Raw genomic sequence first — 16,467 nt, forward strand, 5'->3', positions numbered from 1 at the left:
CAAGGGTATGATCTTTCTTGGAAGGTTGGTAATCTGAAAAATCTTCAATCAGAGTTTGGATCACTATTTGCCAGGCATGTTATAAAGGGAATTCTTGTACACAAGAATAGATTGCATATTCTTCTTGGGTATAATTAATTGATCAGATAACTTCTGACATTCCAAAATAGAAATTCTATGACTCGGATCTCATCTAGACCATAGACTGATAAGATAACCTAGGGAAGGAGAAGAATAGCAACTTGAAGGGAGGGGTGGAAAGAGTTATGTCATATTTCTTGCCAATTGAACATAATCATTCCACTCCCAAAGAATGATTAAAAGTAAGATCTTAAGTACATTCACTGGAAACTTTTTCTGCTTAATGTTTAAACTATCTCTGTTATAAAAAGTATACTTATTCTCTTCCCAGTGATAGTGACCATAGCTCAGATGTATTGCCTTGTCAGATTATTTATGATCTCGATTTATGGGATAAAAAATTCTAAGACCCAGGACAGACAAATTATGTAGAATGGATCTTCAGCACCTAGAACGTAATTAATAACAAACTTGGCAAATAGGAAGATGAGGAGATGAAATTCAAAAAAATCAGAGAATTTGAAGAGATCTTAAAAGAATGTGCATCTCTGTAACTTTCACATATAATACCTTCTAGTCTTGCTTCATAGCAGACTAGACATCCCCTTTACAGCAGTCTCAGTAAGTACTAATCCAACACTGAATGGATTTTAAACAAGAGGATCTTACTGTCTATTAAGAGAACCTGTTCCATTGTGAATCAGTTCTTGTTTTATTTGTTTATTTATTTATTTATCTCTTAATCTATTTATTTATTTATTTATGGAATAAAAAAAGTATCAGTGGCAGTTCTTAATTGAGAGGCAGTGAATCAAGAAGACCTGAGATTGAATCTCATCTTCAATACTACCCATTTGTGTAACTGTGAGCAAGTAATCCTTGGACCTCAATTTCCTCATCAGTACAATTAAGGGATTGGAGTCCCTCTGCATTAAAGTCTCCTGCCCTTAAATATTCTAATATTCCTCCTAGCTACTAATTTCTGTTCCTATGGTATGATGAATTATAGAGAAAGTGGAGACAAGTGGTAGAACTGAACTAGTAATCAAAAGATCTGAGTTCAAATCCCAATTCAGTTACTAATTCATTGAGAGAATTTGATCAAACCACGTCTCTGCATCTTAGTTTCCACTTGTAAAATTAGGAGTTGGTGTTGATGATTTTTAAAGTTTCTTCCTACACTGAAATTCTGGGAACTGAGCTTCAAAATAACTGTATGTTCATTAAAATTCATGGCTTAACTTTTTTTTTAATTTAATAGGTATTTTCATTTCCTTTCAGATGAAGCAAGTTCATGATGCAAAGGGGAAACCAAACCATTATCTCTGAGTTTCTTCTCCTGGGTCTGCCTATCCAACCAGAGATGAAGGCTCCTTTCTATGCCCTTTTCCTGGCCATGTATCTTACTACAATCCTTGGGAACACACTCATCATCATCCTGATCCAGGTGGATTCTCACCTGCACACCCCCATGTATCTGTTCCTTAGCAACCTGTCCTTCTCTGACATGTGCTTCTCTTCTGTAACCATCCCTAAACTGCTGGTAAACATGCAGAGCAAGAAACCAGCTATCCCCTATCCTGGCTGCCTGGCGCAGATGTACTTCTTCCTTTTTTTTGCAGACCTAGAGAGCTTCCTGTTGGTGGCCATGGCTTATGACCACTATGTGGCTATCTGCTACCCACTGCACTATACAGTCAAAATGAGCCCCAAGCTGTGCAACTCTCTTGTGGTGCTCTCCTGGGTCCTTACAGCTTTCCATGCCTTGCTCCACACCCTGCTCATGTCGCGATTATCTTTCTGTGTCAACAACATAATTCCCCATTTCTTCTGTGACATGTCTGCCCTCCTCAAATTGGCCTGCTCAGACACCCGGTCAAATGAGTTGGTAATTTTTGTCATGGGGGGCTTGATTTTGGTTGTGCCATTTCTATTAATTATCACATCTTATGCCCGTATTATTTCTTCTATCCTCAGGGTACCCTCTGTAAGGGGCATCCGCAAAGCCTTCTCCACCTGTGGCTCCCATCTCTCAGTAGTCTCTCTTTTCTATGGGACAGTTATTGGCCTCTATTTATGCCCTTCAACAAACAACTCCACAGTCAAGGAGACAGTCATGTCAATCATGTACACTATCGTAACTCCAATGCTGAACCCCTTTATCTATAGTCTAAGGAATCAAGACATGAAAGGGGCCTTCAAGAAGTTCCTGGCAGCAAGAAAACTTTCCTTCTCCCTGAGACCCTAAAACTGAGGCTCATAGCACAATTCTTTCTAGTGAGGATAAAAGTACACAGTATGATATTTAGAACTTTTTAATTTTATATGACCCAACTGACTTTTTCTCCCACAGTTTCCTATATATAGTTCACATTCAAGACAATTAGTTCTCCTCATGGCTCCTTCCTATATCTTCCTGCCATGTGGATTACTTCTATTATTTCATTTTTTTCTCTCATTCAAAGTTCAGTTAAAATTGCTCTTCAATCATTCATTCAACTGACATATATCAAACAAATGTACCAGACCCTGTATAAGACACTAACTTCCTAAATCGTCCCTGACCAACCCAATGAGAAGTCAATTAACCTTCCTCTGAACTCTTTAATCACTCAGTGTTTATCTTTCATCTAGCAATTCTTTATGTGTAAGCTTGTAAAATCTTTCCTACTATATCTTGAACATTTATTTAAATACTTCATTATTGTAAACTTTTCACATTAATATATCCTGCCTCTGCCATTTGCAAGATACTTTAGAATAGGGACTATGTCAATCATCATTATTAATAGCTAATGTTAATATAGGGTGTTCCAAAAGTCTTGGTGCAGTCTTAAGCAATTACAATTGTAAAAGCTTATTCTGGACAATCTGAAATGATGGACTCAATGATTTTAAAAAACAGGAAAAGTCTTGCACAAAATAATGAAGGACAAAATGAGAACCTATACAGTAGCAGCAATATTGTTTCTAGAACAACTTCGAGTGACTAAGTTATTTTGTCTTCTATAAATACCCACATTAACTAAAAAGTATATATGAAGAAAGACACTATCTGCATCCATAAAAAAGAACTTATAAATAGAAGTATGTATAGAATAATTTTACATTATTCTACGTGTGGTGTGTGTGTGTGTGTGTGTGTGTGTGTGTGTGTGTGTGTGTGTCTAATAACAGCCATCTATGGGAAAGAGAAGGAAAAACAAAAAGAAATTTACAAGATAATTTTGTTGAAAATTTTGTTGAAAGGAGGACATTTAGGTGATACAGTGGATAGGACATAAGCCCTGAAGTGAGGAGGACCTGAGTTCAAATCTGCCCTTAGACATTTGACACATACTAGAGGTATGACTTTGAACTTAAGTACTTAATCCTAATTGCCTCACATTTAAGGCCATCTCCAATTGTCCTGATTTATATCTGGTCATTGGATTCAAATGGCTCTGAAGAAGAAAGTGAGAATATTGACTTACCCCAGCTTCCTTTCACTCAAATCCAATTCATGTGCAGAACCAAGGACAAATATCATAATCCTATTTGAAAGGAATATCTAGTTATGCAAAGTAAACCTGTATCATATATAATCATCTTTTTATTATATTATAGAAATGCTTATTTTATTCCAAAAATTAAAAACAATTTTTTAAAAAATATTATCATCATTACCCAATAACTGCTCCCTCAAGTATAGAAGTATGAGAAGAAAAACAATAGATGCATTGACTGTATTTGACAGGGAATGCTGCATCTAGTACCTGTAGTCCACCATTTCTTTTTTTTTCTTTTATTAATTTGTCTCTTCCCCACTACCATCCTCCCAAAGAGCAAATAAAAAAATAAAGCTTTCACATAGATTTATAGTTAAAATATATGTCTCTTTCTATATTTTGATTTCATCACCTCTCTGATAAGAAATTAGTAGCATGCTTCACCTTCATTCTTTTAGACTTGTAGTCTATCATTGCACTAATCAGGGTTCGAAAGTCTTGCAGAACTGCTTTTCTCAGCAATTTTGCCAGAAATTCTCTACATCCAAGCTGTTTTTCTGCCCAGCTTGACCCAGTAACTGTGTCTATTGGATTTGTTTAGCAGTTTTTTTCTTTGACAGCTCAGAGGTGCAGTATATGGACTACTGAACCTGAAATCAAAAAGGCCTGATTTCAAAATTCAGCCTTGAACCCTTACAGACTATTTGACCCTAGGCAAGTCTCATAACCTCTGTCTGCCTCAGTTTCTTCTATTATAAAATAGAGACAATAATAGCACCACCTTCATAGGGTTTTTATGAGGATCAAATGAAATAATATTTGCAATAATGTGATTAGAATAATGTCTGGCCAAACCATTCCCCAACTGACAAATGGTCAAAGGATATGCAAAGGCAATTTACAGATGAGGTAATCAAAGCAGTCCATAGTCATAAGAAAAATTGCTCTAAATCACTAATTATTAGAGAAATGCAAAGTAAAGCACCTCTGAGGTACACTTCATACCTTTCAGACTGGCCAATATGACCAAAAAGGACAATGATCAATGTTGGAAGAGATGTGGGAAATCTGGGACACTAATACATTATTGGTGGAGCTGTGAACTCATTCAACTTTTCTGGAGAGCAATTTGGAATTATGCCCAAAGGGCTACAAAAATGTGCATGCCTTTGATCCTGCAATACCACTACTGGGTCTATACCCTGAAGAGATGATGAAGAAGGGTAAAAATATCACCTGTACAAAAATATTCATAGCAGCCCTATTTGTGGTGGCAAAGAATTGGAAATAAAATGAATGTCCTTCAATTGGGGAATGGCTTAACAAATTGTGGCATATGTATGTCATGGAACACTATTGTTCTATTAGAAACCAAGAGGGATGGGAATTCAGGGAAGCCTGGAGGGATTTGCATGAACTGATGCTGAGTGAGATGAGGAGAAGCAGAAGAACATTGTATGCCCTAACAGCAATATGGGGGTGATGGTCAACCTTAATGGACTTGCTCATTCCATCAGTGCAACAATCAGCCACAATTTTTGGAGTATCTGTGATGGAGAATATCATCTGTATCCAGAGGAAGAATTGTGGAGTTTGGACAAAGACCAAAGACATTATTTTTAATTCTTAAAATAATCATTATCTTATTATGTAATTTTGTTATCTCTTATACTTTGTTTCTTCCTTAAGGACATGATTTCTCTCTTCACATTCAACTTAGATCAATGCATACCATGGAAACAATGTAAAGACTAACAGACTGTCTTCTGTGAGGGGTGAGGGGAGGGAAGCAAGATTAGGGGAAAAAATTGTAAAATTCAAAATAAAATATTTCTAAAAGAAAAAACAGAATAATGTCTGGTAAATGATGTGTACTTAATAAATTCTTTTGGGACTTGGCACATGGCAGATGCTTAATAAATGCTTATTCCCTTCCCTTCTTTGTTACGAAGGAGGGCTCGTGTTAGTAAGAAATACATTAAGGGGAAATAATCAATGTAAAGATGAAAGGCATTAGTAAAATTATTATAAAGTTAATATAATCTTAACTTACAAGAAGAGGCATAGGGTTCAAATAGAGGGATAAAAAAGTCACAACTATGCTCTACCATTGTCAGAGATCAAGGTTACACCTTGATAGCAGCTTTAGTAGGCTAACTAGGCAGTTATGGTATACTCAGTGGAGGGGTAGTCGTTGAAGTCAGACAGAACTGAGATTGAAATCTGCCTCAGACATTTACCAGCTATGAGACCCTGAGTAAGTCATGTAACCTTTCTCAGATTCAGTTTCCTCATCAGTAAAATGGGATTAATGATGGCACCTACCTAGCAGAGTTTTGATTGATAATCATTAAGATAATATGTAAAGTGCTTTGCAAACTTTAAAAGACATTTAAGTACTAGCTATAACTATTCTTATCCACCTCTTCCAACTTCTCTATTACCTTCAATTACTGTTATATTCTTTATAAGGGGTTTTGTTTTGGTTTGGTTTTTGCAAGGCAATGGGGTTAAGTGACTTGCCCAAAGTCATACACCTAAATAAATATTAAGTTTCTGAGGTAGAATTTGAACTCATGCCATCCTGACTGTAAAACTGGTGCACTGCACCATCTAGCTGTCCCTGTTATATTCTTTTAAGGGAAAAAAACAATAAATTTATCCTAAAGTTAACAAAATTCTATCCAATTCTGCTCCTTTGCAGGATTCTTTTCTTCTTTTCCACTTCATGGTGGATAATGCAGAATTAATGATGATGCAGTAAACCAATTTCTTTCTTTTCTATTTTATTCTTATTAGCAAATTATATTAGCGCACAAATTATATCCACTCAATTTGTTCTGATTATCCTTCTTCTCAGCAGCAGGTGACAGTAGAGAGCACTCTAGCTTTTCACTGGCCCACCAAAATAATCAAATAATAAATAATACTACAGAGTGAGTTGAAACAGTTGTGAAATCTGTTCTTTTACTTCTACATATAGATCTAACATTATTATTATGGACAAGTAGAAATATATAATTTAGAGGTTGCTAGGTAATACAGTGGAATAGAGGGCCAAGCCTGGAGTCAAGAAGCTCTAATTTTAAATCTGTTCTCAGACATTAAATGCATAATCTTAAATAAGTGCCTAAATTTCTGTTTTCCTCTATTTCCTCAAATATAAAATGTGGATAATAATAGTCCGTATCCTCCAGGGTTATTGAAAGGATAAAATAAAATTATATTTATAAATCACTTAGTTCAATTAGTACTATATAAATTCTAGTTGTTGTTGTTGTTGTCCAAGTCTGCCAAAGGCCATTTGAATATTTAAAATATGATTCACAGGTTATATTTGGTAAATATATATATATATATATATATTCAATTATTTCATCTCTAAAAAGCTCCTAAATTTATTTAAATGTGAATCCCACCTGCAGTTAGTTGCCTTGGCAATGCCAAATCAACACAACCAAAAGAGCAGAGGTTCTCCCCACCCCCCGTCTAATTCAATGCCCTCCTTTTATAAGTTTAAATCAAAAGGTTGAGAAGATTAAGTCTCAAACCAAGGCTAAATTTAATATAAGTAGTACAGCCAAATTTGAACCCATCTCTTTTCACTATAAGAAGAGATTTCAGTTTAGTTCCAAGCTGAATGATATAATTTCTCTAATCCCATCAAATCTCAAGATTATTTGATTCTAGCTTTTCTCTCTCCAAGTTTGTCACACTGCTCAATCCAAAGGGTTAACTTGGCATCAATCTTCATTCACTGCCAGAGAAGGCTCAGGCTTCAATTTCTATCTCAATCTCTCCCTCTTACAATGACCAAAGGGAATTTTCTGAGTGCTCCTTCTTCCTATCCTACAAATTTGCATCCAGATAAAGTCAGGTTAAAATTAATATTCAGTTTTGACTGAATAATCATGAAACAGAAAAGGAGCTACAAATCTAAAGCCCAAGAAGGGGTCCTGCCTGCATCCATTTTGTTAGCTGTGATAATACAATTATACTTTGAATATTTTTACATGAGTCTCTAGGTTTGGTTTGTTTTGGCACCTACTAATATAGGCTTTTACCACCTAAGTCACTTCTCAATATCACAAATTCTAGAAGTTCCCTAATAGCACAAAACCTAGAACAGAAAACTCAATTAACTATATCCTATTGGTGTTTCTGTATGAAGAGTGGCAAGAAGTAGTGGTTGCTTCCATATAATATACAGGCAGGGGTGTGCTGAAGCCAACTCAAAGAGTAATAAAGACTTTCTGACACAAGAACTGATTAGCCTCAAAAATCAATCAATGCCACAAATCTCAGTTTCATTTCTTATTGATATTGACTTCTGAAAGTGGTGAAGAAAATGTTAATAATGCAGCTTAAACTTTAAAATGTACCATTTGTATTTATCCCCCCATATTGGGGGAGCATTTGCTAAACTTCTATCAGAGCATCACTGCATATGGGTCATGAAGGTGTGATGTCTGGTGAATTAATTTTTCTACTGTGTTGTTTGAAAGTAAAAGAGAAGGAGCTGGGGCATGGGAAGCCAGTATGTTTATGTGAACCCACCGTTTCCAGATAGAACCAAATAAAATCTAGCATCTGGATCATCTACAGATCAAGTTTTATATTATAAACAATTACATTGGTTCTTAAGCAATCCAGCTTGTATTAAACACAGAGCATTTGGAATCAGAGATTCCATTGATTACAGATTTTTTTATCAATAAGAAAGCATTTGAGAATATTTCATTTGCCAAATGAGGAAAACTGAGGCCCAAAAAAATGATTTGCCCAAGGTTACACTTAAATGCAGTAACTGAAGCAAGACTAGAATCAGAGGTCCTGACATTTCTACCATATTTCAATGTATCCAAAATTCTGGTCATCGATATGTTTATAGCTGACCTCACATGAATAAAATCCAGAACATCTAAACCTGCAAATACCCAACTCATTTATTCAGAAAAAGAGAAAATGATGAGGACATTAAAAGTTAAACACTGCAACACAGGCTTTGTCTCTTGAGATACAGAAGAGAAGCCAGGCTCAGCACAGACTCCCTCAGGAGAACAGCAAAGACTCAATTTGGAACATTGTGTATCCAGAAAGTTTCTGTATCATTATCAGAGTTAGCAATACAGTTAATGAGTCTCCAGGGAAGTTCCATTTCCTCTATCTTACACTATCCTCTCTTACATCAAAAATTAATTGCATGGGGTTGTTCTTGGCATTTAAATTAAATTGACTCAGCTGGGAAAAGTGTAACTTCTGGTGATTGAGTCTAATTGGGCAGCAATCCTGCCCATCAAATTATCCCTACATAGCACAAAGCAGTCTCCCAGGAACAAAGTGGAGGTTTTTCACTAATATGTTCCTTGTGCTGTTGCATCAGGAAATCATGCTGCCCATGAAGATATTAGAAATATTTTGAGACTTCAAATAATACCCTACCTCACTCCTTACCAGGCTTCTATCCCCATCAGAATGCTACTATAGTAACGCCTAGCAATTTTCAGGTTCTTAAAATCTGGATATTAGATCCTATAGCCTTAAGCTAATACTCGTAAACTTTCAGCCCTGCTGAATTCACTTCCCTTGAAAAGTCCATGCAGTTTTAACATCAGTCACCTAATGCCATATTATAGGCATGGAAGAAAATGCAAGATAATATTATTAAAATATATTACTAGTAAGCATTCAAAATTCTTTCCAAAAATAATTCACCAAACTGTCTACCAACTCTGTAGGGGTCAAAAATTTTGAAGCTATCTAGGTCCAGCCTCCAAACCTCTAACACTGACTGCTAGCAACTATAAGAACATGTTCTAACAGATAGCTTTAGTGAATTGAAAACTTCTTATTGGAATATTCAAACAGGAGCCGATTTTTGATGTCTGGTTTACTGCGACTGTTTCCCTTAATGAATAGAGAGATATAGTGTGTCTGTCTGCTCTTCACCACCTTCATAGTGGTAACATCCTCAGGACAGAAATAGTGAAATTATATCAAGTCCTGACCATGACTTCAAAGGATCTGAATATAACATCCTTGAGGGCAGGGATTATTTTTGCCTTTACTTTTTCCCCCACTGCTGTACCTAATTCCAGTTCACATTTGTCTTTAATACAATAGTAGAGATTCTGGTCAAATGCTTTGCTAACTATATTTATAGAATTAGGCATAAGTAGAATTAAAAATTATTATAATAGTAATTAACATTTATGTAAAGGTTACCAACCCCCTGTACTAAGGTGCATTATAAATATTATCTCATTTGATCTCCTCAACAACCTTGAGAGATAGGTACCATAATTATTCCCATTTTTATAGATATGGAAACTGAGGCAAACAAAGTTAAGTGATTTGTCCAGGGTCACGCAGCTAGTAAGTGTCTGAGACCAAATTCAACTCAGTCTTTCTCACTACAGGCCAAGTCTACTGTGCCACCCAGCTGTTTCATAAAAGGAAATGAGATAAGTTTTGCATAACCCATTTATGGAGAGGCAATGTGTGCTCTTTTGATTACCACTTCCTTTTCAAATATTTATTAATCAATTTTTAGTAATAATAATATATGCTTGAACTTAGCCAAAACCTGAACATAAGCTCAGTGTTCTATAGTTTGTATTTTCCCTTTTCAAAATTAAGACAGCATTTCTTTCTCAAATCTTGCATAACCTTCCCCAGTCTACATGTTCTTTCAAAGATTACTAACAGTCCAGGCATTGCCTCATACTTAGAATATTGCAATAACCTTCTAGTTGGTCTCTGCCTCAAATCACTTCCCACTATAGTTGATTCTTCATTCAGCTGTCAAATTAATTTTCCTAAAGCACAGGTCTAGCCCTGTAATGATTTCATCACCTTCAGGATCAAATAAAATCCTGTTTAGCGTTCAAAGTCCTTCATAACCTGCCTCATTCCTACATTTCCATTTTCTTACACTTTATTCCTTTCCACATAACCTGCTTAGCCAGTGACACAGGCCTCCTTGTGTTTCCTTAAATATGACACTGCATCTCCCAATTCTAGGCATTTTCATTGTCTATCTCCCATGACTAGAATTCTCTCCTTTTTCATTTCTGTCTCCTCTCTTCCCTGAATTCCCCAGCTAAAATGCCATTTTCTACCAGAAGTTTCCCTTTATCTCTCTTAATGCTAGTGCCTTTTCTCTTTTGATTATCTCAAATTTATCCCGCATATATTTTATCTTTCTATGGTCATTTGCATGTTTGCTACCTTATTAGACTGTAATCTCTGATATACTCCTTTATTCGCATCCATAGAAATTATAGCACAGTGTCTGGTTAATAGTATATACTTAATACAGATTTTCTGACTCAGCTTGATTTTACAATGTCTCAACATTCACATCTTTTAATTCTTTCACTGGCTTAAGCTTTGATTCATCTGGGCCTTGTGACTCAGACTCGAGGACAGTTAAGTATTCACTTACAATGTTTATGCATAGCCTAAGGATAAGTTTCCTATTAGCTCTTTCATTTTGTCTTTCCCAATCCAAAGATCATATTCCTGGGCACAGAAAATTGAAGCAAAAGTAGAGTGAGCAGCTCTGCCTTCTCTATCATCAATTATCATAGTGCTATCCACTTAAGGAGAAGTCATATCTTTTCTCTCATTATGGCTTTAAAAAATTTCCTTCCCCCCTTTAATTTCCCTTAGATTACCTTGAAACTTCTATCTCATTCTGAATATACTAATACTTTGTAATTATTGAGTATTCTAATAGATTCCAATAGAATGTAAGTTCCTTGAGAGCATTTCTCACTGTCCTCCCAGTATTCAAGCATCACAACTTCAGTTCCTCACTCTCATATCACATGTCCAAACTATTATGAATTTCTACCCTCACAACATCTCTCATATATGTCTCTTCTCTCCACTATTCCATTTCACCCCCTGTCAACCTTCCCTAAACTTTTTCCAGTTGCCTTTCTCAGCCAACTTATTTCTACATTTCAGATGTGGGCATTTCAACTCAGGTAACCATTTGAGATATCCTCTTCCAAAATCTGCTTCCAAGATAATATTTATAGAAAATTTCAGATTCTGTCAACTATCTCAGCATTTCATTCTTTTGCAAAAAAAAAAGAAAAAATCAGGGAGGAAGGAAGGGAGAAAAGCAAAAATAAGTCCACCATATTTGAATGAAGCCCTGAAGTAGGAAATTAATGAAAGTGTGTTTACCATCATCATATGCATATGGAAGCTAGAGTAATCATTATTGGATGATAATGACTTTGATGGTAACTGATGATGGTAACTGACTTTAGAGTTAAAGATAGTTAAATGTCAAAATATCCAAAACTGAAAAAAATTTCTCTCCCACATAACTTCCCTGACTTCTTTTAAGTGTCAGCTGAAGTCCCACCTTCAGTAAGAAACCTTTCCCAGTCCTTCATCTTATGCCTTTATCTGAGTCAAATTAATATCTTGCCATAACACAAGGCAAGAGAAGCTACATTAAAGAACAGAAAGCATCCTATCAAAAAAAAGTTTCATTTACTTGACCTGGTGCAAAGTAAAATAAGCAGGAAATTTTTCCCACATATATTTTATCATAGTTGTTTTCATATTTTCTTCCCTATTAGATTTTGAGCTCTTTGAGAGAAGGGTGTTTTTACCTTTCTTTGTGTCCCCAGCATTTAACATAATCTTTAGTACACAATAACAATTAAATTCTTTTTTGATCTGCTAATTCTGGATTCTCAGTAGAACACAAGCTATGATAGAATTCCACTAGTATATATAGTAGGTTTTTCATACATGTTTGTTGATTTGATGACTTGAGATGGACTTGGAAAAACTGAAATATGTCCTGAGGAGGCCTGCTAGGGAATTAGAAACTGGGATCAATTAGAGAAACTAGCAATGCTTGGTCTGGACAAAAAAAGACTTGGGAGAGAAGGGAGGACTTAATTGTTGACTTCCACTATTTGAAGGACTGTCATATTGAAAGGGGGGAATTATTTTTTGTTCTGTTAGCAGAAAGTAGAAAAAGGAAGAAATTATGTAGAAGATTTCGACTTTATGCAAGAATCAGAAAGTTAAATGGCAACAGAGGAGTAGGCATATAAATCAGAAGTAGGAATATAAGCAGTGGAAAAAAATGAAAAAAGAAGAGCCAAGGTATGACTGGTGGTTGGATTTCTTACAGAATAACTAAGAATGACAGGGCATCTAGGAGATACAGTGGGTAGAGCATGAGCCCTGGAGTCCGGAAAACATGATTCAAATCCAGCTTCAAACTCTTAATAATTATGTAGTTGTGTGACCTTGGGCAAGTTACTGAACCCCACTGCCTTGCAAAAATAAAAAAAAATTTAAAAATTTAAAACAGAATAACTAATAATGACTTATGTTTACATTAGAGCTTTGAGTTGATCAATTATGATTTAAAGGCAGCTGAGCAAATTAACATCTTGCTATAAGACAAAGCAAGGGGAGCCTCAGGAAAGGGAAGGAAGTATCCTATTAAAAAATTTCCCATTCATTGACTTGAACTGAAACAAAGTGAAATAAGCAGAGCCAGGAAAACAGACTATATGACAATGTTAGGGTAAAAGACATCTACAAAACACTAAAAAATGAATCTCATAATCACAAACAATAAACTTGACCCTCCAAAAAAAGGATATGAGAACACTACTCACTTCAGAAATCATTTCCAGAGATGGAAAATCCCCAAAGTTGTAGAACACTATGACAGTTTTCTTCAAAAACTGATTGGTTTGACCAAATTTTTTAAATCTTCCTCTTAAAAAAAAATTGTTTTGCTTTAATGGATATCTCTCTCTGAGTGGGTGAAGAAGGAAGCTGAAAGGAGATACCTAGGCAACATAAAAAATATCAATAAAATATATTTAATAGCTGTGTGTATACATACACACACACATGAAATTTTAAAGCTCAGTGCACTGAATAGATGTGGCAGGCAGATCATGTGTTAGTCACAAGATCCACCAAATAATAATAACAGAGAACTGAGAGTCTCTTCCAGCAAGTTTGTAGGCAAAGAGAGTAGTCTACCACAGTGGTGTCAAATTCAAAGAAGTCTACATATTGACTTAGAAAACTACAACTAAATATTATCTACATTATATTATATTTTTATTTACTTTGCTACACAAATTTCTCAAATACATTTAAATCTAGTTCTGGGCACATATAGCTGCAAAAGGTCTATATGTTTTATCAAAACACAGTAAATTAATGTTGATCTGAAGTCATCAAGATGTAGGTTCAAATACTGACAAGGAGAAACAAGAGGCTATCTTCTGTTGGGGAGTTTTGGATTTTTCCCTCCATTTTCCCTCACAATAAGAATCCTTGGACTTGATAAAGGGAAGACTATCCAAAGTTCAGCTGATCCTGACCTTGGGAAGGGACTTTTGGGTAGGAGAAATGGGAAGACAGTTAAGTAGGAAGAACAAGAGAACCCAAGTGGGAGGGAGGAGGAAGCCATTGCAGTCATCTACAAAATGCAATCTGAAAGGGGACCAAAAGACATGAGGACCTGCCAGATACTATGAGAACCTGTTGAAAGATCAGATTTGATCTTATGACCTGTTCATCCCCAAGCAAAGTTTTTAATAGTTATTAGTTATAATTAAACAGATTAGTTGTGCAAGATTGTTTCTTATCTTAATCTCTTTGAGAGGAAGAATTCTTTTAATTTTCTATTTATATCATCAGAACTTAACCTTGTGCTTTGCAGATAGTAAGCACTCAACAAATGCTTCACTCTTATCATTTCATACCTGAAATATTGCAATAGCCTACTATCAGTCTCAGGTCTCTCCCCAACTCTAATCCATCCTCTACTCAGCTATCAAATTGATCTTCCTAAAACACACACCTGAATATTTCACACACACATTGAGCTCCCATTCTCCAAACACCAGTGCCTCTCTGGTACTGGATTATCCCAGGACTAATATAAAATTTTCTTTGGTGTTTAATGCCCTTCACTACCTGCCACTTCCTCCATTCTAGTCCTCTTACACCTTACTCTCTCTCTAATCTAAGACAGTGACAATGGACTTTTTACTGTTCCTTAGGCATAGCAATTCATTTCCCAATTAACAGGCATTTTCATTGGTTATTCACTTGAAATGCTCTCGCTCTCTCTCTCTCTCTCTCTCTCTCTCTCCTCCCTTCCTCAGGCTTCCTTCAAGTGCCACTTGAAATGGAAGCTTTCCCAGTCTTCCCTAATCTTAGTATCTTCCCTCTAAGCCTATAACTAATTAATACTGTATATATATTATTTATATACAGTTACATGTCCTCCTCCCACTAGATGGAAAGCAGTGAGTGTTTTTTTTGGGGGTGGAGTAGGTTTTTGTTTTTACTTTTGTATTTTATATGTAATCATTGTTTAGTGTTTATGTTAATTATTGAATGCCATGAGTTATATTGTTATTCTATTTGTGGATTATGAATTTATTGTAATATAAACATATATATATACCCTATAGCTATATCTATTCATTGTGTTGCTATTTGCATGGTAAATGCTCAAGCAACTTTACATGTCTATTGCTATTATATTACTTGTTTTCATTGTTTATCATGTCTATTTTCTTGTGTTCCATGGATATGCTTATGCTGCTATGATAAGAATAATATGTCCTACCCATAACTTAGACATATAGTTCCTGAAGTAGCTTGTGTTTGTTTTGCACTGTGCTATTCTACAGTATGTATTGCTTTAAGCAGTTTTTCCTTAGGGTTCCCTAAAACCTCAAGGGGTCCAAAATTACTTAAGGACAGATTATCCAATGTTTCTGACACTGACCTTGGGAAGAGATTTGTGGATTAAGAGGATTAGGAGTCAGTAAAATCACTGAAGAAAAGCAAGCAATACAAAAGGAGTCATCAAAAGCAGAGGAGATCCACATGACTTGAGTGACAAGCAATGAGAGTTTATCTCAGTGTTGGGTTAATGCAGGGCTGCAATTAGTGGAGCCTGCTGTTCAAGTCCAAATCTGTAATTAGTTACTTATCATAGACCCAGATGTATAGTGAAAGCTACTTCTATTTAGGTTTTGTCAGTTTTAAGAAATGTTGCCCAACAGAAATTCTAAGCTATATATCATGTATTATTTAGTGATCAGATATATAGACAAAAGGGAAAGCACTGTTCTTTTTCTTTTTTAAATGGTCTTAATGTAGGGAAAGCTCTACTTCAGGAAGATTGAAGAGACCAATATTGAGCTATTACAAGTCTGGCAAGAACATACAAAATCCAGATACCCCATTTTCATTTTCTTTTTTAAACCCACAAATTATTAATTCCTGCTGTGGAGTATTTATCTTTTCCCTGGAGGCAATCTCTTAGCATAAGGGAGGAGGATTAAGTTGCTTGGGAGAACAAAGCCACGACACACAAGGGAGGTAAATTACTGAGGAAGGATCAAGTTATATGGGCATACTCAGACAGGTTCAAGGTATGACACATAGCTCTGCTTTTTTGATCAGAAATATCACTGGGTCGGTCACAGTCCTAGGACCTTATCTCTTTCCTCCACTATTTGGAAATAAGTGGAATTTTTCAAGGCATTGTTAATACAATCTAGCAACTGATTGAGGGGCATGAATATCTTCCATGAACTACCATGATCAGTAGTCTAATTTGAAGCCCTTCCAGTCTACCCAGAGTCATTAATGTTAGATTTTCTTACAAATTAAGGAACTTCTGAATCTTGTACTCTATTCTCTTCCTTCATTTAAAATGGATATCGGCATACTGTCTTGGGAATTCTATTTGGGATATATAAGTTTGAGGTAGGGGATATAAAAGTTAAAAACCAGGAGATATATATATATATATATATATATATATATATATATATATATATATATATGATAGTCAAATAAATGCTGG

General features: G+C 35.5%; 1 protein-coding gene across 1 annotated transcript; it reads left to right on the plus strand.

Annotated features, from left to right (window-relative positions):
* Positions 1–1,375: 1,375 nt before the first annotated feature.
* LOC141511305 (olfactory receptor-like protein DTMT) lies at positions 1,376–2,329 on the plus strand. The gene has a single exon (XM_074220559.1). It carries the CDS (start codon positions 1,376–1,378, stop codon positions 2,327–2,329), a length of 954 nt encoding a protein of 317 aa, XP_074076660.1.
* Positions 2,330–16,467: the final 14,138 nt, after the last annotated feature.

This window comes from Macrotis lagotis, chromosome 1 (assembly GCF_037893015.1).
Source record: "Macrotis lagotis isolate mMagLag1 chromosome 1, bilby.v1.9.chrom.fasta, whole genome shotgun sequence".
Taxonomy (NCBI): Eukaryota; Metazoa; Chordata; class Mammalia; order Peramelemorphia; family Peramelidae; genus Macrotis; species Macrotis lagotis.